We start from the raw sequence: 26218 nt of genomic DNA, 5'->3' as shown, positions 1-26218 counted from the left end.
AATATGTGCCCTAATGAGAGAGATAAATATTGATGTAAATATAAACCTTCAGCGTGTGAGTGTTATAATGAAGAAATAGTCACAGTATTAAGGACCTAATCAGAATTTCACTTGATATGAAAGTGGAATTTCCTGCAAGGATAATTTTTTAAAAGATAATTGGAATGTAAACTCTGTTTCTAAAATTGCTTATTTTGTTCATTAGCCATCAGCAATCTTCAATTTATTTTCTTTTAATTTTTGTTATGAAAATTTGAAAACAGATTCAAAAGTGGAGAGAATAGAGTTGTAATGAACCACAATGTACCTTATCACCCAAGAAAGCTTCAAATTAATGAAACCTGAAGCCCTTTCTGAAAACATAACTTTTAATCATAAAGTTATAGATTTTATTAGCTGCCCGAGAAAAATAACAGCTGTATAAAACATAAATTCACATATACTTGTAATATAAGTTGAAATTTACTAATATATCTTTACATTCCAAAAACTTTGTAAGAGAAACAAATTTCAACCCCCAGAAGTGGATATATTTTAACCTTACAGTATAGGTGTGTGCAAAACATTTTACATTATTGACTTTTAAGCATGAGGATAACATCTAGAATAACAGTAAAATGATATTAAATATCTTCAGAGCTGAGAATTGATTATTTCAGCTGCTGTGGACATTATGAAAGATGACATGATTTCAAATGGAAAAATAAAATAAAACTTTTATATATTTAAGCTGCACTGAGATACATCCTTTTGAAACACAAATCTTCCTAGGAGTGTTATGTTAATCATGCACTTTCTTGGCTTCTTCTAAATCTTTCTTTATAATGTACTGCTTATACCAGAGCTCTTATTACATTTAAAATTTGTTCACATTTTTCTTTAGATGCTATTAAACTACAGCTGGTTGAAGCAGGCCTGGTAGAATGTCTCCTTGAGATTGTTCAGCAGAAGGTGGATAGTGACAAAGAGGATGATATTGCTGAGCTGAAAACTGCTTCAGATCTAATGGTTTTACTGCTTCTAGGTGGTGAGTTATATTTCTGTGTCAGCAAAAAATGGTTATGAGATTTTTAAAAAATTCATTGTCTCTTTAAACACGATATTGGGAGTTTTCTCATTTTCCTATCTCACTTGATCCTTTTGATGTGATGATTTTGAAATCTTTAACATTGTATGAAGAGAACTAGAGATAAAAAATTGAAACAGAAGAGTTTTCACTATCTAATTATTTTCTTTTAACTGCTTGTTTCACTTGTCTCCAGATGAATCCATGCAGAAATTATTTGAAGGAGGAAAAGGAAATGTCTTTCAAAGGGTGCTTTCTTGGATTCCATCAAATAACCACCAGCTACAGCTAGCTGGAGCATTAGCAATTGCAAATTTTGCGAGAAATGGTAAGTTTATTAAGTCATCCTTTTTAAATAAAATGTTCTGTATTTTCTTTTGTATTTTTGCTTTGACATCACATACTAAAACTGGAACTGTTCAGAGCTGTGTGTGTATGTGTTCTTACTTTAATTGTTTAGAGATCTGAAATACTTAATAGTGCTTTTCTGACAAATTATACATTATGCCATTCAATTAATATCTACTAGTTAAGAGATCTTACAGAAAACTCGGTTCATGAAGTGCTACTTTTGAGTACTTTGCATTTGAGAGCTTAATAAGCTTGAGTCCCATTCTAATGCACATCTGATCTTATGAACATGCCTGTTTGCCTAGAAATTGTGGTTTAATAATTTGAGTATTCAGTCTAGGATTTTTGTGCTACCACATTTAAGCATGGATAATCCCCTGGTTAAGGGTAGGAAATTTAATACTATTTTGGAGGCACCAAGCCTCTATATTTGTTTCTGAAATCTGGCATCTATAGCTCAGTCAACAAACTTACTGGTATATTATTGTCTGGGAAGTATGGATTCTTTTTTGTTTTTAGTGTGATACTACTCCAATATGAACAATAGATATAGTATATTATAATGGATGACCTTCAATTTTGGGGACTCTTGATGTTAGTTAAAAATGATGGAGTTGGTCATAAAGATGGCAGCATAAGACATCCCTGTGAACATTTTCCCTTAGAGACAGCTAAATAAACGGTACAAATTCAACTTTCTTGAAACTGTGGAGGACAGTGAAAACTGGAATATGACTCTGCAAAGACTGGATTGAGAACAAAAAACACTTAAGAAAGGAAGGAGAATCGTGGGGCAGATTTTCTAGTTCGTAAGTTTCCCTGTACTCCGATCTGCAGTTTATGCCACACACAGTGGTGACCTCCCAGTCTGGGAAACTGTTTTGGTCACTGAATACTGTGGCAGTTTAATGTTCCATGTGAATTGAGGCATGGGTCCCAAGGTCACACCCATGGTGGTGTGCTAGCAGTCTGCATATGTGCATTCAAAGTGGGTCTCTGAAATCAGAGTGACAATGGCAGAACCTTTGACAAGCTATGCACACTCCTACCCTGGACCTTAACTGCTGATATACATAAACAAAAAGATTGGGTGTTGTTGTACCCTGATTCCATTTACTGCTGTGGGTCAGGATTCCCTAACATGGAAGTTTGGAGGCAGAAAAGTTGACAGAAAGGGAGAACCAAGCTGCTGTACGGTACTGTAGACCCAGGCTGAAAGCTGAAGTGAAACAGTGGTCCAGAGTATGGGAGTGGAACTGTGCAAACTACAGCTAACTGAGAGGACAAACTATATAAAAACAAAGAGAAAATCCTAGGACTCCTAGAGAAGGAGCTGAGGAAAGGAAACCCTCTTGTAGAGGGGAAATAGTCACACATACTAGGGTAATCTTGAAAGTTGCTGTGCACAAACAGCAAACAGAGGTGCAGAAAGAACTGAAAAAAATTGAAGTGTTAACCACTGACCACTCCGAAGATTCAGTGTAAACTGGACAAACAATGAACAGGAGCGCAAACACAAGGCCAAAGTATATGAAAACAATAGACAAGAGGGAGAGAGAAACTGACTTCCAGAGTTAGCACATCAAAATAATCAAATGCCCAGACATTACAAAGTTATACATAAGTTATACAAAGTAACAAGTAGAGAGGGCTTATTCAAAGGAACAAATTAAAACAATAGAGGATGCGTAGATATTGGAACAACTAATCAAAGATGTTCAGTCAAATCTCCTATACAAGTATAAGTTCAGTGACGTACAAGTAAAACATGGGTATAGAACTAAAGGGTATCAAGAAGACAATGCATGAGCCAAAAGGATAATTAGAAAGTTTGAAAAGGAACATAACAATTTATGGAGACAAAAAAACACAATAACAGAGATTAAAAATATATTAGAGGCATTAAGCAGCAGATTTGAGCAGATGGAAGTAAGAATCAGCAAGCCAGAAGATAGGAAAATTGAAATCATACACCTGGAGAGCATATGGAAAAAAGAATAAAAAAAAGTCAGCAGATATTAAGGGACCTGTGGGACAACATGAAGAATTACTAATAATGTATAATGGGAGTCCCAGAGGAGAGGAAAAAGAATATTTGAGGAAATAATGAGTAAAAATTTCCCAAATCTGGCGAAAGACATGAATATAACATCCAGGAAACTCAGTGAACTCCAAATAGTATATACTCAAATCAGCCTATTCCAAGACGTATAATAAAATGTTGAATGCCATGGATAAAGAAAGAATTCAGAAAGCATTTAGAGATGTGATTAGTCACATTCAAGGTATCAACAATAAGATTAAATGCCAGTTTGTCATCAGAAACCATGAAGGCAAGAAGACAGTGATATGACGTATTTAAGGAACTGAAAGAGAAAAACTTAGTTTAAAAGTGAAGAAAAGTAGCACTAGAGTCAGATACAAAAAGACAGAAGAGAGAGGCATGGAGAAGAGTGTAGAAAGAAGGAAAGTCAGATATGATATATATAATACAAAAGGCAAAATGTTAGAGGAAAATATTATCCAAACAGTAATAACACTAAATGTCAATGGACTGAATTCCCCAATCAAAAGACATAGATTGGCAGAATGGATTAAAAAACAGGATCCTTCGATATGTTGTCTACAGGAAACACATCTTAGACCCAAAGATAAACATAGGTTGAAAGTGAAAGGTTGGGAAAAGATATTTCATGCAAATAACAACCAGAAAAGAGCAGGAGTGGCTATACTAATATCCAACAAATTAGACTTCAAATGTAAAACAGTTAAAAGAGACAAAGAAGGACACTATATACTAATAAAAGGAACAATTAAACAAGAAGACATAACAATCATAAATATTTACGCACCGAATCAGAATGCCCCAAAATACGTGAGGAATATACTGCAAACACTGAAAAGGGAAATAGACTCATATACCATAATAGTTGGAGACTTCAACTCACCACTCTCATCAAGGGACAGAACATCTAGACAGAGGATCAACAAAGAAATAGAGAATCTGAATATTACTATAAATGAACTAGACTTAATAGACATTTATAGGACATTACATCCCACAACAGCAGGATACACCTTTTTCTCAAGTGCTCATGGATCATTCTCAAAGATAGACCATATGCTGGGTCACAAAGCAAGTCTCAACAAATTTAAAAAGATTGAAATCTTACACAACACTTTCTCGGACCATAAAGGAATGATGTTGGAAATCAATAATAGGCAGAGTGCCAGAAAATTCACAAATACGTGGAGGCTCAACAACACACTCCTAAACAACGACTGGGTCAAAGAAGAAATTGCAAGAGAAATTAGCAAATACCTCGAGGCGAATGAAAATGAAAACACAACATATCAAAACTTATGGGACGCAGCAAAGGCAGTGCTAAGAGGGAAATTTATTGCTCTAAATGCCTATATCAGAAAAGAAGAAAAGGCAAAAATTCAGGAATTAACTATCCATTTGGAAGAACTGGAGAAAGAACAGCAAGCTAACCCCAAAGCAAGCAAAAGGAAAGAAATAACAAAGATTAGAGCAGAAATAAATGAAATTGAAAACATGAAAACAATAGAGAAAATCAATAAGGCCAGAAGTTGGTTCTATGAGAAAATCAATAAGATTGATGGGCCCTTAGCAAGATTGACAAAAAGAAGAAGAGAGAGGATGCAAATAAATAAGATCAGGAATGGAAGAGGAGACATAACTACTGACCTCACAGAAATAAAGGAGGTAATAACAGGATACTATGAACAACTTTACGCTAATAAATACAACAATTTAGAGGAAATGGACGGGTTCCTGGAAAGACATGAACAACCAACTTTGACTCAAGAAGACATAGATGACCTCAACAAACCAATCACAAGTAAAGAAATTGAATTAGTCATTCAAAAGCTTCCTAAAAAGAAAAGTCCAGGACCAGATGGCTTCACATGTGAATTCTACCAAACGTTCCAGAAAGAATTAGTACCAACTCTCCTCAAACTCTTCAAAATAATCAAAGTGGAGGGAAAACTACCTAATTCATTCTATGAAGCCAACATCACCCTCATACCAAAACCAGGCAAAGATATTACAAAAAAAGAAAACTACAGACCAATCTCTCTAATGAATACAGATGCAAAAATCCTCAATAAAATTCTAGCAAATCGTATCCAACAACACATTAAAAGAATTATACATCATGACCAAGTAGGATTCATCCCAGGTATGCAAGGATGGTTCAACATAAGAAAATCAATTAATGTAATACACCATATCAACAAATCAAAGCAGAAAAATCACATGATCATCTCAATTGATGCAGAGAAGGCATTCGACAAGATTCAACATCCTTTCCTGTTGAAAACACTTCAAAAGATAGGAATACAAGGGAACTTCCTTAAAATGATAGAGGGAATATATGAAAAACCCACAGCTAATATCATCCTCAATGGGGAAAAACTGAAAACTTTCCCCCTAAGATCAGGAACAAGACAAGGATGTCCACTATCACCACTATTATTCAACATTGTGTTGGAGGTTCTAGCCAGAGCAATTAGACAAGAAAAAGAAATACAAGGCATCAAAATTGGAAAGGAAGAAGTAAAACTATCACTGTTTGCAGACGATATGATACTATACGTCGAAAACCCGGAAAAATCCACAACAAAACTACTAGAGCTAATGAGTACAGCAAAGCAGCAGGTTACAAGATCAACATTCAAAAATCTGTAGCATTTCTATACACTAGTAATGAACAAGCTGAGGGGGAAATCAAGAAACGAATCCCATTTACAATTGCAACTAAAAGAATAAAATACCTAGGAATAAATTTCACTAAAGAGACAAAAAACCTATATAAAGAAAACTACAAAAAACTGCTAAAAGAAATCACAGAAGACCTAAATAGATGGAAGGGCATACCGTGTTCATGGATTGGAAGACTAAATATAGTTAAGATGTCAATCCTACCTAAATTGATTTACAGATTCAATGCAATACCAATCAAAATCCCAACAACTTATTTTTCAGAAATAGAAAAACCAATAAGCAAATTTATCTGGAAGGGCAGGGTGCCCCGAATTGCTAAAAACATCTTGAGGAAAAAAAACGAAGCTGGAGGTCTCGCGCTGCCTGACTTTAAGGCATATTATGAAGCCACAGTGGTCAAAACAGCATGGTATTGGCATAAAGATAGATATATCGACCAATGGAATCGAATAGAGTGCTCAGATATAGACCCTCTCATCTATGGACATTTGATCTTTGATAAGGCAGTCAAGCCAACTCACCTGGGACAGAGCAGTCTCTTCAATAAATGGTGCCTAGAGAACTGGATATCCATATGCAAAAGAATGAAAGACGACCCATCTCTCACACCCTATACAAAAGTTAACTCAAAATGGATCAAAGATCTAAACATTAGGTCTAAGACCATAAAACAGTTAGAGGAAAATGTTGGGAGATATCTTATGGATCTTACAACTGGAGGCGGTTTTATGGACCTTAAACCTAAAGCAAGAGCACTGAAGAAGGAAATAAATAAATGGGAACTCCTCAAAATTAAACACTTTTGTGCATCAAAGAACTTCATCAAGAAAGTAGAAAGACAGCCTTCACAATGGGAGACAATATTTGGAAATGATATATCAGATAAAGGTCTAGTATCCAGAATTTATAAAGAGATTGTTCATCTCAACAACAAAAAGACAGCCAACCCAATTACAAAATGGGAAAAAGACTTGAACAGACACCTCTCAGAAGAGGAAATACGGATGGCCAAGAGGCACATGAAGAGATGCTCAATGTCCCTGGCCATTAGAGAAATGCAAATCAAAACCACAATGAGATATCATCTCACACCCACCAGAATGGCCATTATCAACAAAACAGAAAATGACAAGTGCTGGAGAGGATGCGGAGAAAGAGGCACACTTATCCACTGTTGGTGGGAATGTCAAAGGGTGCAACCACTGTGGAAGGCAGTTTGGCGGTTCCTCAAAAAGCTGAATATAGAATTGCCATACGACCCAGCAATACCATTGCTAGGTACCTACTCAAAGGACTTAAGGGCAAAGACACAAACGGACATTTGCACACCAATGTTTATAGCAGCATTATTTACAATTGCAAAGAGATGGAAACAGCCAAAATGTCCATCAACAGAAGAGTGGCTAAACAAACTGTGGTATATACATACGATGGAATATTATGCAGCTTTAAGACAAGATAAACTTATGAACCATGTAATAACATGGATGGACCTAGAGAATATTATGCTGAGTGAATCCAGCCAAAAACTAAAGGACAAATACTGTATGGTCCCACTGATGTGAACGGACATTCGAGAATAAACTTGAAATATGTCATTGGTAACAGAGTTCAGCAGGAGTTAGAAACAGGGTAAGACAATGGGTAATTGAAGCTGAAGGGATACAGACTGTGCAACAGGACTAGATACAAAAACTCAAAAATGGACAGCACAATAATACCTAATTGTAAAGTAATCATGTTAAAACACTGAATGAAGCTGCATCTGAGCTATAGGTTTTTGTTTTGTTTTGTTTTGTTTTGTTTTGATTTTACTATTATTACTTTTATTTTTTTCTCTATATTAACATTCTATATCTTTTTCGGTTATGTTGCTAGTTCTTCTAAACCAATGCAAATGTAGTAAGAAATGATGATCATGCATCTATGTGATGATGTTAAGAATTAATGATTGCATGTGTAGAATGGTATGATCTCTAAATGTTGGGTTAATTTCTTTTTTTCCGTTAATTAAAAAAAAAAAAAGAGAGAAGGGATAATTGGAGATGAAGGGATACAGACTGTACAACGGGACTGGATATAAAAACTCAGAAATGGACAGCACAATACTACCCAATTGTAATGCAATTATGTTAAAACACTGAATGAAGCTGCATGTGAGGTATAGGTTTTTTGTTTTTGTTTTTTTTGTTTTTTTTTCTTTCTATTATTGTTTTAATTCTTATTCTGTTGTCTTTTTATTTCTTTTTCTAAATCGATGCAAATGTACTAAGAAATGATGAATATGCAACTATGTGATGTTATTAAGAATTACTGATTGTACATGTAGATTGGAATGATTTCTAATTGTTTTGTTAATTCTTTTTTTAATTAATTAAAAAAAAAAAAAAGTGAAGAAAAGTATTTGCAAAGTCCCCTTGGGGGATTGGTGAGAAAGGGGGAAGATTCAACTTCCCCAAATGGAGAATTTTGATATTCTCACCAGCAGTGGAAACAACCAAAGCAATAGGCAGAGCCCCTAGTCTTGAGGTTTGTTCATAAGAAACTTAACTCTGCAAAGGAGAGTTAAGCCTACTTAAAATTAGGCCTAAGAGTCACGCCCCAAGAGAACCTCTTCTGTTGCTCAGATTTGGCCTCTCTCTCTCAGCCAACACAACAAGCAAACTCACTGCCCTCCGCCTTTCTACGTGGGAAAAAATGACTCCCAGGGGTATGGACCTTCCTGGCAACGTGGGACAGAAATCCTAGAATGAGCTGGGACTCAGCATCAAGGGATTGAGAAAGCCTTCTTGACCAAAAGGGGGAAGAGCAAAATGAGACGAAAGAGTCAGTGGCTGAGAGATTCCAAACAAAGTCAAGAGGTTATCCTAGAGGTTATTCTTACACATTAAATAGATACCACCTTTTTAGTTAAGGTATAATGGAGAGACTGGAGGAAACTGCCAGAAACTGCAGAGCTGCGTTCCAATAGCCAGGTTTCTTAAAGATGATCGTATTATGATAGAGCTTTCACAATGTGACTGTGTGGTTATAAAAACCTTGTGTCTGATGCTCCTTTTATCTACCTTATGGACAGATGAGTAAAACGTATGGATTAAAAATAAGTAAATAATAGGGGGAACAAATGTTAAAATAAATTTTGTAGTTTAAATGCTAGTGATCAATGAAAAGGTGGCATAAGGGGTATGGTATGTATGAATTTTTTTCTGTTGTCTTTTTATTTCTTTTTCTAAATTGATGCAAATGTTCTAAGAAATGATCATGATGATGAATATACAACTATGTGTTGATACTATGAGTTACTGATAACTCATATTGATAACTCATATAACAAGAATGGAATGACCATATGGTAAGAATGTTTGTGTTTGTATGTGGTTATGTTGCATTAAAAAAAAAAAACCTAAAAAAAAAATGAAGAAAGATCTCAAGCAATAACTTAAGTTCATATCCGGAATAACTAAAAAAAGAAGAGGAAATGAAACCTAAAGTAGGGAGTGAAGGAACAAAATAATAAAAATTAGAGTAGAGATCAGTGAAACAGATCATTGAATTGATCATTGACACCAGAATTTGGTTCTTTGCAGTGACTGCCAACTTAAAAAAGAAAGGATATAAATAAATCCAAATGAAAGGGTGGGGGGACAATACCATTGACCTTACAGAAGGTGAAAGGATTTTAAGAGAATACTATGAACAATGATGCTAACATATTAGATAATCTAGAGAAAATGAACAAATTTCCTAGAAACACACAACTTAACTCTGACTGAAGTAGAAATAGATCATCTCAACAGACCTAATAACAATTGAATCAGAAAACTCTGGAACCAGATGGCTTCACTGGTGAATTCTACCAAACATTCAAAGAAAAATTAATACCATTCCTTCTCAAACTTTTTTAAAAAATTGGTAAAGCCAACCCTACTGCCAAACCCAGAAAAAGACACCAAGAAACTACAGACTAATTCCCTTCATGAATACAAATGTAAAAATCCTCAATAAAATGCTAGCGAATCTAATCCAACAGTATACTAAAATAATTATACACCATGGCTGTATTAGCTAGGGTTCTCTAGAGAAACAGAATCTGCAGGAGCTATCAGTAAATATAAAATTTATAAAAGCATCTGACGTAGAGTCCGTAGGCATGTAGGGGAGGCCACAAGCTGGCAGCTCTAGTGAAGGTCCTCAACAAACTCTCAGGAGAGGCTGGCTAGGCAACCGTCAGGATGTAAGAGTACAAAATTTGTAGGTCAGGCCACAAGCTGGCAGCTCCAATGAAGGTCTCAATGAACTCTCAGGAGAGGCTGGCTGAAGCAGGAAGAGTGATTATCTCTTCTGAGTCCTCTTGAAAAGTCTTCCAGTGAGATTAAGCATCACTTATTGCAGAAGATGCTCCCAGCAAATGCAATCAGCTCTGAATGCTGCCAACATGGTCATGATTTAAGCCCATGAATTGCACTCATAGCAAGAGACAAGCCAGTGCTTGCCCAACCAGACAACCTGGCACCACCACCTGGCCAAGTTGACACATGAACCTGACCATGACAGTGACCAAATGGGATTTATCACAGAAATGCAAGGATGGTTCAACATAAGAAAATCAGTCAGTACAACATACCACATTAATAGAATGGAAGGGGGGAAATCACATGATCATCTCAATTGATGCAGAAAGGCTTTTGACAAAATTGAACACCCTTTCATGAGAAACTACTCAAAGGAGGAATAGAAGGTCACTTCCCTAATATGATAAAGGACATACATGAAAGACCCACAGCTAACTTTATGCTCAACCATAAAAGACTGAAAGCCTTCCCCCTGAGATCAGGAACAAGATGAGATGCCCACTTTCACCTCTGCTATTAAACGTTGTACTTAAAGTCCTTGCCATAAAAATTAGGCAACAAAAAGAAATAAAAGGCATTCAAATCAGAAAGAGGGAAGTAAAGCTATCTTTATTTACAGAAGAATGTAGGATCCTTTATAAAGAAGATCCCAAAGAATCCACAGGAAAATTACTAGAACTGATAACCACATTTAACAAAGTTTCAGGCTACATGATTAACACACACAAGTCAGTTGTTTCTGTACACCACCTAACTAAATTTCTGGAACAGAAATTTAGAAATGAATCCCATTCACAATAGCTCATGCTGTAGTTAGGTTCAGGTGTCAACTTGGCCAGGTGGTGGTGCCTAGTTCTGTTTCTGTGGACTTGAACCATTAGCATGTGAAATTCATTTATGGCTGATTACATCTGCCATTGGCTAAGGGGAATGCCTTCTGCAGTGAGTGGTGTTTAATTTAAGTAGCTGGAGCCTTAAAAGAGAGGTCAGAAGAGAGCTTAGTGCAGCACAGTCCAAGTGTAGCCCAGCATACCTCATCTCAGCACTCACATCTCAGCCAGATGTTTGGAAATGCAGAAAAGAATTGCTCCAGGGAACACTATTGGAATCCAGAATCTGGCAGCAGACATCACCCTGTGCCTTCCCATGTAAGAGAGAACCTGAGATTAAAGTTGGCTGCTGTTCCTCTGAAGAACTGTAAGTTGTTAACTAAATAAATCCCCCTTTATTGAAAGCCAGTCCATCTTTGGTGTGTTGCATTCTGGCAACTTTGGCAGACTAAAACAATTCATAAAAGAATTAAAGTCAACTCAGGAAGTGAAATTCTTGTGCAAAGAAAACTATAAAACATTGCAGAAAAAAATAAAAGATAAATGGCATGACATCCCATGTACATGGATAGGAAAACTTAATATTATTAAAATGTCACCACTACCCAAAGCTATCTACAAATTCAACAGAATACCTATCAAAAGCCCAGCAGTTATTTTTTGCAAAAATAGAAAAGCAGAACCTTAAAAACATATGAAATCGCAAAGATCCCCAATAACCACGTCAGTATTGCATAGGAAGAACAAAGTAGGAGATACCAGACATCATGATATCAAAATCTATTCCAAAGCCACAGTAATCAAAATAGCGTGGTACTTGCATAAAGATAGACCCATAGACCAATGAAGTAGGATTGAGAGTTCAAAAATAACCCATACTTCTATAGCCAACTGATTTTGACAAGGCAATCAAGTACATTAATTAGGAGAAGAAGAGTTTCTTCAACAAATGGTGTTGGAAAAACTGAATATCCACATGCAAAAAAAAAAAAGAATAATAGCAATGTTAAACTCCTGCCTTATACTATATACAAAATTCACTCTAAATCCTAAATATAAGAACTAAAGCCATAAAACTCATGGAAGAAAACATAGAGGGAACCTTCATAACCTTAGATTTGATAGTGATTCCTTAAATATGATACAAAAAACATGAGCACCAAAAAGAAAAATAAATTGAACTTCATCAGAATTGAAAACATTTGTTCTTCAAAGGACACTATCAAGAATGTGAAAAGATAGTCTTTAGAATGGAGAAGATACATGGAAAGCATGTATCTGATGAAGGGCTTAATATCCAGAATAAATAAAGAACTGCTCTAACTCAAAAACAAAAAGAAAACCCCAAATGAAACGTGGACGAAGTATTTAAAAAGAGAGTTCACCAAAGGAAATTTATGAATAGCTAATAATCACAAGAAAAGATGCTCAGTTTCTTTGGTCATCAGGAAGTACAAATCAAAGCTATGAGATAGCACTTGACTGAGATACTTAGGTGGCTATTATTAAAGAAAACAAACATGAAATAATAAGTGTTGGTGACTGTGATGAGAAGCTCAAGACAGTGTTTCTCACTTGAGAAGTCATTTGAAGAACAGGCTGGCTAAGAAAAGAAAACTCACTGTAATCAGTTACTGCTTTCAATTGGCAACGTAGAATGACTTACTGCTGTAATTGTCCCTGTTCTAGTTTGCCAGCTGCCGGAATGTGATATACCAGAAATGGAATGAATGACTTTTAAAAAGGGAAATTTAACAAGTTGCTAGTTTACAATTCTAAGACTGTGAAAATGTCCCAATTAAAGCAAGCCTATAAAAATGTCCAAATTAAGGCACCAACAAAAGGTTACCTTCACTCAAGAAAGGCCAATGAAGTTGAGGGTCTCTCTCTCTCAACTGGAAGGACACATGGCAAACATGGCAACGTCCACTAACTTTCTCTCCAGGCTTCTTGTTTCATGAATACACCCAGGGGTGTATTCCTTCTTCATCTCCAAAGGTCCCTGGCTGCAAGGGCCCTGTTGTTCTTTCTAAAATGTTTCCTCTTTTAAAGGATTCCAGCAAACTAATCACATCTCCCTCCACTTAAAAATTAATACCCACAACTGAGAGAGTTACATCTCCATGCATACAATCCAGTCAAGTTTCCAACACACAGTACTGAACAGGGTCTATAAAATCTGCCCCCGCAGGATGAGATTAGGATTAAAACATGACTTTTCTAGGGTACATAAATTCTTTCAAACCATCACAGATCCCATGCTTTACAGATAATTTATTTTGTATTTTTGAATAAAAAGACATTTGTACAGTCTTGAAAAAAGAAAGTGTTGGAGAGGATGCATAGAAATAGATTATACATTACTAGCCACACTCTAGAATGGTATAGCCATCATGGAAATCAGTTTGATGGTTCCTCAAAATATTGAAAATAGAATTACCAGATGACCCAGCAATCTTCCTTCTTGGTATATACCCAAAAGAATTGAAAGCAGGGCCTCAAACAAGTATTTGTATACCAGTGGCTATAACAGCATTATTTACAATAGTCAAAAAGGTAGGGAAAAGTGGTTCAATTAGAATGCTCACCTTTCATGCAGGAGACCTCGATTTGATTCCAGGACCATGCACTGTCCCCCTCCAAAAAGAAAAGGGGGTAGGAAAAAATATATTAACAGATGAATGGATAAACAAAATGCAATATAGACATGGAGTACAATATTATTCAACCACAAGCAAGTAATGAAGTTCTGATGCATACTGCAACATGGATGGATCTTGAAGATGTCATGTTAAGTGAAATAAGCTGGCACAAAAAGACAAAAATTGTCTTTTTTTAAAAATTGTCATATAAATTTTCATTTATATGAAATATTTAGAAGGAGCAGTATACTTCATAATGTAGGTGGTATTTTACAGGTTACCAGGGGCCTGGAGGGTGGAATGGAAAGTAGGAGTTAGATCTTAATGCTAAGTAGTTTCTCTTTGAGGTGATAAAAAAGAAGCAGTTATAAATGTCAGTGGTGGTAGCACACATTGTGAATATGATTAATGCTACTGAATCGTTCACTTGAATGTCATTAAAAAGGTTAATTTTGTTCTCTATATTGGTTACTACAATAAAAAGTTTTCAAAAAAAGGAAGCACAAGAAGGAGAAGAAAATTAAAAACACAAAAAGTGGAATTAAGATGGCAGTGTAATGATAATACTTGAAGCTAGTTGTGGAGTATATAGCAGTTGATTATAATACTCTCTTTGTGTTTGACAGATTCTATCATTGAAAAATAATTTAAATATTAACCATGATAACAAAATGTAAAGTACCATCACTGTTTTTTTAACATTAGCAGAACACAAGCAGATTTCACTATATGCATTTATAGATGAAAGCTGTTCATGGGCATTTTAGTTAAGCTTTGTGATTACCATGTATTCATCCTTTGGTAAGTATATTATCAGGCTCTAGGCTAGGGATTTGTCTAGTTTGCTTTCTGATGTTAAATATTTATCTGTCTTAAGGACCTGTACAATCAGTCTTCTTACTCAGTAAATAGAAAAGCCTATAAATCTGATGAGAGAAAGAAATAGAATTAGCTTTACTTTCCTATAACTCCATTTTCCCTAATGTAGAAAATAGGAAGGATTCTGTATTGAAAACTATTTATAAACACTTTTTTTTAAGGAGGTTAAAAATGCTTTTGTTTTGTCCAGATGGAAATTGTATCCATATGGTAGACAATGGAATTGTAGAAAAACTTATGGATCTACTAGACCGACATGTAGAAGATGGAAATGTAACTGTACAGCATGCAGCACTAAGTGCCCTCAGAAACCTGGCTATTCCAGGTAAGTTTGAGATTAGGAGTCAACTAGGTAGGAAATAAAATCCTTTGTTTTGGTAACATAGTTACTGTGTGTGATAAGTTGACCTACTTAATCAAGAAAAGAAAATGAAAATCTTCAAATCGCTCACTTTTTAGAATTAATAAATGGAGATCTTATGTTAAATAAGTTTTCTGAGATTATTCATACATGATCTTAGCCTTTCTTCAGATGATTTAAATATTCCATTTTTTTATCTTTCTTAAGTTCTTGGATTTTCATCATATTCCGTTTTTTAAGCATCTGCAATTGAGCTAAGCTAATGGCATCATTTAATAGAGTGTCCTAAAGATGGACTGTTTAAGGTTTTTTGCTACAAGCAGAAATACTAGTCTTTAATTTGTCTTTCGGGTCTAAAGACTTTGGAGCCATGAAATCACATTATCATAAGTAACAATATACAAAAGATAGCTAAACTATTCTTGTATTCTACTTTCTAAAATTACATTTAGAAAATAATAACTGCATGAAGATACAATCCATATGAGTTCAGTTTGGTTCATATAGCAGATTAATATTGTTTATTAATGTTTATAGCATCTGTATTAAAACAGTAGGATGAAGGACAAGAAGACTTGTGCTTTTTGTGATTGACTGCAACATTTTCTTATTTCCTTTACAAATTAGTATTACCTAATCGTTTTGAGAATGGATTTAGAAAGCCAGTAAATATGATTTTGTATGTTAAGTTCCTGTGGACACACAGAATACTTACCCCCACTGCCGCCCACAAAATAAAAAATCCCATTGTTAAAAATCATACAGGTATAACAGGATTGTTTCTAAGTAGAAAAATATAACACTAGGCCTTACAGATAATAGACACCTAATAAATGTGTGTTGAATTGAGTATCATCAAGAATGCTAATATCATTTTAACCATATTCTCTCTCTCTCTCTAGTCATAAATAAAGCAAAGATGTTATCAGCGGGGGTCACAGAGACAGTTTTGAAATTCCTTAAATCTGAAATGCCTCCAGTTCAGTTTAAACTTCTTGGAACTTTAAGAATGTTAATAGATGCACAAGGTAAAGAAAAGCTTTTCCCATTTGCATTTTTTAAGTCTTAAAGTGTCTTTAGTTGAAAAAGGACTTGTTTTCAGCTTTCAGAATTACAAAATTATAAAGACAAATAACAGATGAAATGTAAATAGAGATTGGCTTTAGAACCCCGTTCATTAATTCCCATGCTTGTCTTTAATTTGTCTTTTGGGTCTAAAGGCTTTGGAGCCATGAAATCACATTATCATAAGTAACAATATACAAAAGATAGCTAAACTATTCTTTTATTCTACTTTCTAAAATTACATTTAGAAAATAATAACTGTATGAAGATACAATCCATATGAGTTCAGTTTGGTTCATATAGCAGATTAATATTGTTTATTAATGTTTATAAACATTAATCAATTGTGTAACTGATTTTACATGGCAATTAAATTGTACCTCTGTTTATTAGTACATATAATCCTGTTTTGGGGTTGGCTTAGTAGCAGTTTCTAAAGGCTTTTTTTGTTTTTGTTTGAGTATTCCATGCCCATTTTGACCTTTTGTTCAAAATCATATTTCAATATAGTGCCAGTGAAAATTTTTTAAATTGTGTTTTGTAATCAGAGAAAGCATTTTTCTGTTTGCAGAAACAGCAGTGAAAACCACTCCTTGGAATGCATTATCTTTATTTACTGATTTCTAAACACTTATTTATATAGATTGCTCAGAATCCTTCTAGCAGCTCTTAATTACAGTCTGTCAGAGTGCTAACGGACAAGCAGGTTTAACCAAAAGAGTATGAGGTTGTTCTTGTACTTTGGAAGTCCACAACTTTATAGAAAAAGCCAAATAGCCAAATGCAAATAGAGGTCCACAACTTTATAGAAAAAGCCAAATAGCCAAATGCAAATAGAGTATTTACATTTCTTTAATGAACTTATTATATTGTGTTTTTTAGGTATGTAATTTCCTTCTATACTCTTATCCCTTTACCAGTTTATTTCAGTTGACTGCTCATCAACGATTCATTCCATTGTGATTTGCCTTCTTTCCTATAGCAGAAGCTGCTGAACAACTAGGAAAGAACGTTAAATTAGTAGAGCGTTTGGTGGAATGGTGTGAAGCCAAAGATCATGCTGGTGTGATGGGGGAGTCAAACAGACTGCTCTCTGCCCTCATACGACACAGTAAATCAAAAGTAAGTACCAGAGAGGGTGCATGGGTAGTTCAGTGGTTAGAATGCCTGTCTTCCATGTGAGAGACCTGGGTTTGATTCCTGGACCATGCACCCCCCAAAAAAAAGTAAGTACCAGAGAAAGCCATTCACTCATAAACATTAGAGGAGCCTTTTTGGAGAACCTAATGCCCTAGATCATCATAAACTTCCACTTTTATGTATTTATGTATAGCAATCAAAGTGAATTCCATGAAGGTACCGCAATTCATTACATTTGTCAAATGGGTGAAATAAATACATAATCACTGATTCTGGAAAAAAATGAAGACTGAACTTTTTTTTAATGTAGTTCTATAATGGTCAAGGGTAAGACTTTGGATTCAAACAGAATAGGGTTCACATTTTATCTCTACCATTTACTTGGTCATTTTATATCTCAATATCTTAATTTATAAAACCAAAATAATATACCTACCTGAAGAGTTGTGAGGAGGATTCAACAGGGTTATTTATAAAAAACACTCAGTTGGTTATTGAAACATAATAAGCATTAAATAAATGTTGGCTGTTATGGTTGCTACTGTTGTTACTACTATTTTACCACTGCCACCACTGTTACTAGCAAAACAGTGTCAAGCATCTGTGTGCCAGGCACTGATGGTGCTACCTGATATTTAGATGGTAGATTATGCCCAGAATTCACTAAGATGGGCAAATTCCATTCTCTGTTTTTTTAATGAAAGCTTGAGTGCTATGTCAGTATTGGTAGAAATAAAAAATAAAACCATTTAATCAGTGTGCATGGCCAATAGTATATAACTATAAATATTTGTTGAATGAATGAATAAATAAATGAATGAACATGGCAGCCATTATAAAGGTTATAATGGTGAGAACCAGGAAACAGTTGAGCTGTTGATTTATATCAAGTTTATATGCCTTTTAGTTTTTTATAACCTCTTTTCTTTTCTGAGGTGAACCTTTCGACCATTTCATTTATATGCAACTGCAAAAGTGATTGTATATGAGAAGAAAGTTTAGAATTCAAATCCATTAGCTATTTTCAATTGTTTATAGGTTAAAAAGAAGATGACAAGAGAAAAAGCTTTAAAGTAAAGGTAGTCCTTGACTAGAGTAAATTTTTTTAAATATAAATAATTAACTTTGGTATAATAGCTTTTCCAGCTCTGTAGCCACCGGAATGTTCTTCTCCATCAGCTGCTATCTTTTGGGATCACTTCCTGGGAAAAAACCAGGTTGGTAGAACCTTTCTACCAAGCCCAGCCTAAATGTCCATACTTTCATTGACACTAGTACTGGACCAAGTAGTATGTTAAAGCTACATGGAGGAAAGAGGGACCCCACTCTATCTGAGCAGTGTAGAATAACACACAGAAGGAATGATACTTTAGAGGTTAACTAAGAGTTTCTCAGGAAGGAAATGGGAAGGGAACAGAAAGAAGGACCTTTTAGTCAAAGTTACCAGCATGTACAAAAGCACGGAGATGAAATAAAACATGATTTAAGATGGAAAATGTAAGTTAAATGGTATTGCTGGAACATGGAGTGTGTGGCGAAGTAGCCAGAAAGGAAGAGAACTGGGGATTAAGATAAATCATATGAAAAGTATTTGCAAAGTCCCCTTGGTGGACGTGGGAGAAAGGAGGGAATATTCAGTTTCTCCATATGGGGAATTCCTGATATTCTTGTAAGCAGTGGGGACAACCAGTTCAATAGGCTGAGCCCTCAGTCTTGGAGCTCACACTTATGAAAGTTATTCCTGCAGAGGAGAAGCTAAGCCTAAGAGTCTTAGACTTATAATAATACCTAAGAGTCACCCCCAGAGTTCATTGCTTAGATGTGGACTTTCTCTTTAAGCCAATGTGGCAGGTGAACTCATTGTCCTTCCCTCTGCACGGGACATGACCCCCAGGGGTGTAAATCTCCCTAGCAACATGGGACCTGACTTCCAGAAATGAGCTGGGACTCCGCATCATGGGAATGAGAAAGCCTTTTTGAACAAAAGGGCGAAGAAAGAAATGAGACAAAATAAAGTTTCAGTGGCTGAGAGATTTCAGACAGAGTCAAGTGGTTATCCTGGAGGTTATTCTTACGCATTTTTAGCTTCTGATGCATTGGGGTAGCTAGATGGAAGTAACTGACACTGTTGAACTGGGTTTCAGTAGTCTTGATTCTTGAAGAAGACTGTATAACTATATAGTTTTTTACATTGTGACTGTATGGTTGTGAAAACCTTGTGTCTGGTGCTCCTTTTTTCCAGGGTATGGACTTATAAAGGATAAAAATTGCATAGATTGAAATACTGTGTGTCAGTGAGAGGGAGGGTTTAAGAGATATAGGATGTATGAGTTTTTTCTTTTTATTTCTTTGTTTTCTGGAGTGATGCAAATGTTCTAAAAATGATCATGGTGAAGAATTCACAGTTCATAATGGTCATGATATTGTGGGCCATTGATTGCATAATATGCCCGGACTGTATGTGTGTGGCTATCTCTCAATGAAAAAAAAAAAAAGAATAAACTTCTGATGCATGTCTGATTTTTGGGTGGCTCACCTATCACTCCCAGTACCTCAGTGAGACTACCTTGAATTGACTAGTATTGTAGTTTGCTAGCTGCCTGAATGCAACACACCAGAGATGGATTGGCTTTTAATAAAAGGAAATTTATTTTGTTAAAAATGTATGGTTCTTCATAGGAAAGGCAGCCAACTTTCAACTGAGATTCTTTCTTACATGGGAACACACAGGGCGATCTCTGCTGGCCTTCTCTCCAGTCCTCTGGGATCCAACAACTTTCCCTGGGGTGATTCCTTTCTGCATCTCCAGAGGCCTGGGCTGAGCTGCTAGTGCTGAGATGAGGTATGCTGAGCTGCTTTGGCTGTGCTACATTGAGCTCTCTCATTTAAGCACCAGCCAATTAGATCAACCATCATTGCAGCAGGCATGCCTCCTAACCGACTGCAGATGTAATCAGCAACAGATAGGTTCATATGCCATTGGCTCATGCTCACAGCAGTAGAACTAGGCACCTTCACCTAGCCAAGTTGACACCTGAATCTAACTACCACAACTAGTTAGTCATTAAATGAGGAGTTGCTATAATTGTAAGGAAGAACACATTGGAAAAGTTTCCAAATTATCAGAAACCCAGTTCTTATTTTCTGACAGTAAATATTTCAGTTTTAGGAGGAACATCTTTCCTATAACATCTTTGTAATTGTTACTTAAAGAGCTGATTTTGATTACTCAAAAATTAAGTAACTAAATTGTATGACAACTTAGGGCATATGAATTTGACTTTGTAAAGAATTAGAGCACTCTTAAAAGGTTTTATGCAGCAGAGTGCCATTATCTAGTTCATTTAGAGAGATTTAATGAGGCAGAGAGAACAGCAAGTTGTTGCCAAAATACATGTATAAGATGAAGGCCTGGTACAATTCCATCCTGACCAAAAGGGGGGAAAGAAGTGTACTTAATAAAGTATCAGTTGCAGAGAGAGTTCAAATAGTCAGGAGGTTGCTCTTACCCAACCTTCAGTTAGACCTTACTACATATCATAACGTGCCAACCCCCAACTAGGAACATTCCAGCCAATCTTAAAGAACATTTGGGGCAATACATAAGATTCCACAAGGGTTCCATACACTAGAGTAAGTTTCCAGAAACCTACAACCTCCAGATGGGTTCCTGGTCCAGATAAGTCCTGAAACCTAGCCCAGTCTCCCCAGAACATCCAATAGTTCCATCTCCCTACCCCATATTAGTCATAGAGCCTTCCAATATGAAAAATTTAGAATGGTCATAGCCCAAGTACACCTAAAGAGAGGAATGGAAAGATCAGAGGTGGTTGTGGTGTTACACAGAGAAGATAGGATTTAACAAATGAATATGAATGCTGAACCATTAAATTAATGTCTCTTTTAGCCTCCAGTATTTTAGATAGCTAGAAGTAAAAGCCTAGAATTGTGGAATTGTAATGCATATCAAAGTCTAAAATATGTTCTGCAACTAATTGTGGTGTTGTGCTTTGAAATTTATAGCTTTTTTGTAAGTGTTACTTTTCACAAAAAAAGAAGGAAAAAAAGTTGATTGTGATGATAAAATATTTAAGCCTTCTAGCCTCCTATATTCTGGAGCAGCTAGAAGGAAAAATATGAGAGTATTGAATAGTAACCCATGACAGACTCTGGGATCTGTCCTGTAACTACTTGTTGAAGAGTGCTTTGCAAACTATTGCTTTTTTATTTCTTTGCTTTGTATATATGTTACACTATACAATTAAAAAAAAGTTTAAAAAGAAAAAGATGAAGGCCTGGGAGAAGTTGGGGCAAGATGGTGGCTTAGTGAGGTATGGAATCTAGTTTGTCCTCTAGAGCAGCTAGTAAATAGCTAGGAATAGTACAGGAGAGCTGCTGGGGCTTCATTGGTGACTGAGACACACAGTATACACCAGTCTGGACTAGGTGGATGGGCTGAGGCACCACAAAGAACTGTAAGTCCTCCAAGCCGCTGAGTCTGGTGCCCCTTCCCCACCAGCATGGCAGGCTGCTTCCCGGAGGGGAAAGGAAATGGACTTTACTAGCAGCGAGGTTTTAGCTCAGCCAAGCTCCAATTGCAGAGTTAACAAATTCTGACTACTGAAAATAGGCCCCCAGCACAGATAAACCAAGAATAAGCATTGAAGGTACTAGAGAGGGTGCTGGGCTGACAGAGAAAAAAGAATGGCTTTTTGGGTCGGACAGCATAAAATACTGGAAAAGGGATGGACCCCATGAGAAGGGGTCACATAGAGCCTGGAGATATGTAGAGCCATGTACAAATTTAAGCTCTGGATTGACAAACCCAAGGAGTGAGGATCCTGCTCTGAAAAGGCTTTTCTTTTCTTCCTTTTTTTCCTTCTTTTCTATTCCTTAAGAGCTCATTAGATAGAACTAAAAGCCTTCTCAGACTCCAGCATTGCCCCAGGCAAGGGTGAAATTAAGCTTGTCTGAGAGACAAAATAACTAGTCAGGTGAAAAGAGTTAATCCCCTAAAGGCTGTACCAAGAGGAAAGTGGGGCCCAACTCAAATGGAATCCCTCCTTCAAGGAATTCAGGCCCCAGAGACTCGAAAACTGAAGCAATTAATGCCAGTCTACAACCTCACATTTGTCTCTACCATGCCCCCGGCTGAGAGAGTTTGCTGAAATTAAGGGCACCACATCACTTCACGATGGTGGAAAGCCGCGGGCAGACAGGTGCCACATGTTGAGCAGGATAGGAAAATCACAGAGTTCTAGAGGCTTCATAGGAAAGTCAGACAACCTGCTGGGTCTCACCCTCAGGGGAAACCGATACTGATGATTCTTTCCTTCTGAAAGCAGGCCAGTCTGGACTTGGAAGCTCTGGCTGGGGTCTGTAATATCTGAAGAGGCCAGGCTCAAAAAAAAAAAGTCTCCATATAAGCAGGGCTAGAAACAAAAAGATAAGTGAAAATTTTGATCAGTTAAACAGAACCAATGTTCAAGGTCTAGAATAAGTTGAACTGTCAAAGAACATATGGAGATCAAAGCCATCCAACAAGAAAACCCTATGTAAAAGAGTGAAAACAATCTCCAGAATAAACTAATGATGGAAATCAAATGCCTAGAGGCAAGCAAAAAGTGAGTCATACTAGGAAAATTGAAGATATGGCCCAGTCAAAGAAACAAAGCAACAATCCAAATGAGACACAGGAATTTCAACAGCTAATTCAGGATGTTTGAACAGACGTGGAAAATCTCATCATAAATCAAATCAGTGAGTTGAAGGAAGATGTAAAGAAGATACTGGGCGAACAAAAAGAAGACATCGATAGTTTGAGAAAGCAAATCACAGATCTTATGGGAATGAAAGGCACTATAGAAGATACGAAAAAACAATGGAAACCTACAGCAATAGACTAGAAGAGACAGAAGAAAGGATTAGCAAACTAGAGAACTGGACATCTGAAATCCAATACACAAAAGAAACTATAGGGAAAAGACTGGAAAGATATGAGCAGGGTCTCAAGGAATTGAAGGACAGCATGAAGTACTAGAATGTATGTGTTGTGGATATCCCAGAAGGAGGAGAGAAGGGAGAAGGAGGAGAAAGACTAATTGAATATTCACTGAAAGTTTCCCATCTCTTATGAAAGACATAAAATTACTGATCCAAGAAATACAGCTTACCCCAGTCAGAATAGATCCAAATATACACACACCAAGACACTTACTAAGCAGATTGTCAGATGTCAAAGAGGAAGAGAGAACTTTGAAAGCAGCAAAAGAAAAGCAATCTAGCTACAAAATTTATATTTTGACTAGTGCATTTCCTAATATAACTTATGTAGATAGTTTGATTGAACACCATAAGTACTTGGAATCTCAGGTAGGACATGAGATTTTGCTGGTTTGTCCAGTGATGCCCCGATGAATCCCAGAGTGATTCAATCAGTGAGTGGAAAAGTATCTGCAAAGCCCCCTTCAGGGAGTGGTGAGAACGGGGAGAAATTCAACTTCCCCAAGTTGAATTCTTGATATTGTCACAAGCAGTGTGGACAACCAAAGCTATAGGCTGAGCCCCCAGTCTTGGGGTTTGTTCATATGAAACTTAAACCCACAAAGGATAGGTCAAGTCTACTTAAAATTTAGGCCTAAGAGTCACCCCCAAGAGAGCCTCTTTTGTTGCTCAGATGTGGCCTCTCTCTCTAGCCAACACAACGAGCAGCCTCACCACCCTACCCCTCTCTACGTGGGACATGACTCCCACGGGTGTGGACCTTCCTGGCAACATGGGACAGAGATCTTGGAATGAACGGAGACTCAGCATCAAAGGATTGAGAAAAACCCTAGAATGAGCTGAGACTTAGCATCAAGGGATTGAGAAAACCTTCTCGACCAAAAGGGGGGAGAGGGAAATGAGATAAAGTGTCAATGGCTGAGAGATTCCAAACAGAGTTGAGGGGTTTATCCTGGAGGTTATTCTTAGGCATCAAGTAGATATCATCTTGTTATTCAAGATGTAATGGAGAGGCTGGAGGGAACTGCCTGAAAATGTATAGCTGTGTTCCAGTAGCCATGTTTCTTGAGGATGATTGAATAATGATACAACTGTCACAATGTGACTGTGTGATTGTGAAAACCTTGTGTCTGATGCTCCTTTTATCTACCTTGTCAACAAAGGAGTAGAACATATGGAATAAAAATAAATAATAGGGGGAACAAATGCTAAAATAAATTTAGTTTAAATGCTAGTGATCGATGAAAGCAAGGGGTAAGGGGTATGGTAGGTATAATCTTTTTTTTTCTTTCCTGTGTTCGTTTTATTTCTTTTTCTATTGTCTTTTTATTTCTTTTTCTGTATTAATGCAAATGTTCTAAGAAATGATGAATATGCAACTAAGTGATGATATTGTGAATTACTGATTATGTTTTATTTTGTTTGTTTATTTTTTTAATTAATAAATTAAAAAAAAAAAAAGAAAAGCAACCCATCACATACAAGGGAAGCCCAATAAGATTATGTGTGGATTTCTGAGCAGAAACCATGCAGGCAAGAAGGCAGTGTATGATATATTTAAGATTCTAAAGGAGAAAAACTACCAACCAAGAATTCTATATATAGCAAAAGTATCCTTCAAAAATGAGGATTGATTGATATATTTTCAGAAAACAATCACTGAGAGAATTTATGACCAAGAGACTGGCTCTGCAAGAAATGCTCAAAAGTGCAATACAGGTAGATAGGTAAAGGCAGGAGAGAGAATTCTGGTGGGCAGTAAGAAATGAAGACTATAAGTAAATGTAAAAAGGAAAAAAATAAGTACATATGACATACACTATCCAAAAGACAAAATGGTAGAAGAAAGTATGGCCTTCACAGTTAGAACACTAAATGTTAATGGGTTTAACTCCCTAATCAAAAGACGTAGACTGGCAGGATGGATTAAAAAACAGGACCCATCTTTGTACCATCTAGGGGAGACTCATTTCAGACCCAAGGACAAAAATAGATTGAAAGTGAAAGGTTGGGAACAGCTATTTTATGCAAAGAACAATCAGAAAAGAGCAGGAGTAGCTATACTAGTATCTGACAAATTAGATTTCAAATGTAAAACAAATAAAAGAGACAAAGAAGGACACTATTAATGAAACAGTTCAACAAGAAAGCATAACAATCATAAATAATTATACATTGAGCCAGAGTACCTCAAGTACATGAGGCAAACACAACACTGAAGGAAAAAATAGATACCTCTACCATAATAGTTGGAGACTTTAATTCCCTGCTCTCATTAATGAATAAAACATCTAGACAGAGGGTCAATAAAGAACCAGGATTTGAGTAATGCAATAAAAAAGTAGACTTAACACACATTTATAGAACATTACACCCCACAGCAGCAGGATACACATTTTTCTGAAGTGCTCATACATCATTCTCAAAGATAGACCATATGCTGGATCGCAAAACAAGTCTCAATAAATTAAGAAATATTGAAATTATACAAAACACTTTCTTGGGTCATAATGGAATGAAGTTGAAAATAATAACAGGCAAAGGCCAGAATATTCACAAAGATATGGAGGCTAAACAACACACTCTTAAACAACCAGTAGGTGCAGGAAGAAATTACAAGAAAGATCAGTAAATATCTCAAGACAAATGAAAATGAAACCACAGCCTGTCAAAATTTATGGGACACAGCAAAGGCATTGCAAAGAAGGAAATGTATTGCCTTAAATGCCTATATTAAAAAAAGAAGAAAGAGCAAAAATTTAGGAATTGACTGTTC

At 36.2% G+C, this 26218-nt stretch overlaps 1 protein-coding gene across 7 annotated transcripts in view; it reads left to right on the top strand.

Annotated features, from left to right (window-relative positions):
- The window catches only part of RAP1GDS1 (Rap1 GTPase-GDP dissociation stimulator 1), a 275737-nt gene that overhangs the window by 208175 nt on the left and 41344 nt on the right, over nucleotides 1-26218 (top strand). For 6 of the 7 annotated variants that reach the window (XM_077142767.1, XM_077142766.1, XM_077142770.1 and 3 more), the window contains 5 exons: nucleotides 884-1027; nucleotides 1263-1394; nucleotides 15064-15198; nucleotides 16137-16262; nucleotides 17282-17421. In XM_077142767.1, the coding sequence (XP_076998882.1) occupies nucleotides 884-1027; nucleotides 1263-1394; nucleotides 15064-15198; nucleotides 16137-16262; nucleotides 17282-17421 (677 nt within the window). The remainder of the gene's footprint in view (nucleotides 1-883; nucleotides 1028-1262; nucleotides 1395-15063; nucleotides 15199-16136; nucleotides 16263-17281; nucleotides 17422-26218) is intronic. The other variant, XM_077142765.1, reaches the window with a different exon arrangement.

The sequence above is a fragment of the Tamandua tetradactyla genome, chromosome 24 (genome assembly GCF_023851605.1).
Source record: "Tamandua tetradactyla isolate mTamTet1 chromosome 24, mTamTet1.pri, whole genome shotgun sequence".
In the NCBI taxonomy this organism is placed as follows: Eukaryota; Metazoa; Chordata; class Mammalia; order Pilosa; family Myrmecophagidae; genus Tamandua; species Tamandua tetradactyla.
This window is presented reverse-complemented; position numbering and strand designations above follow the sequence as displayed.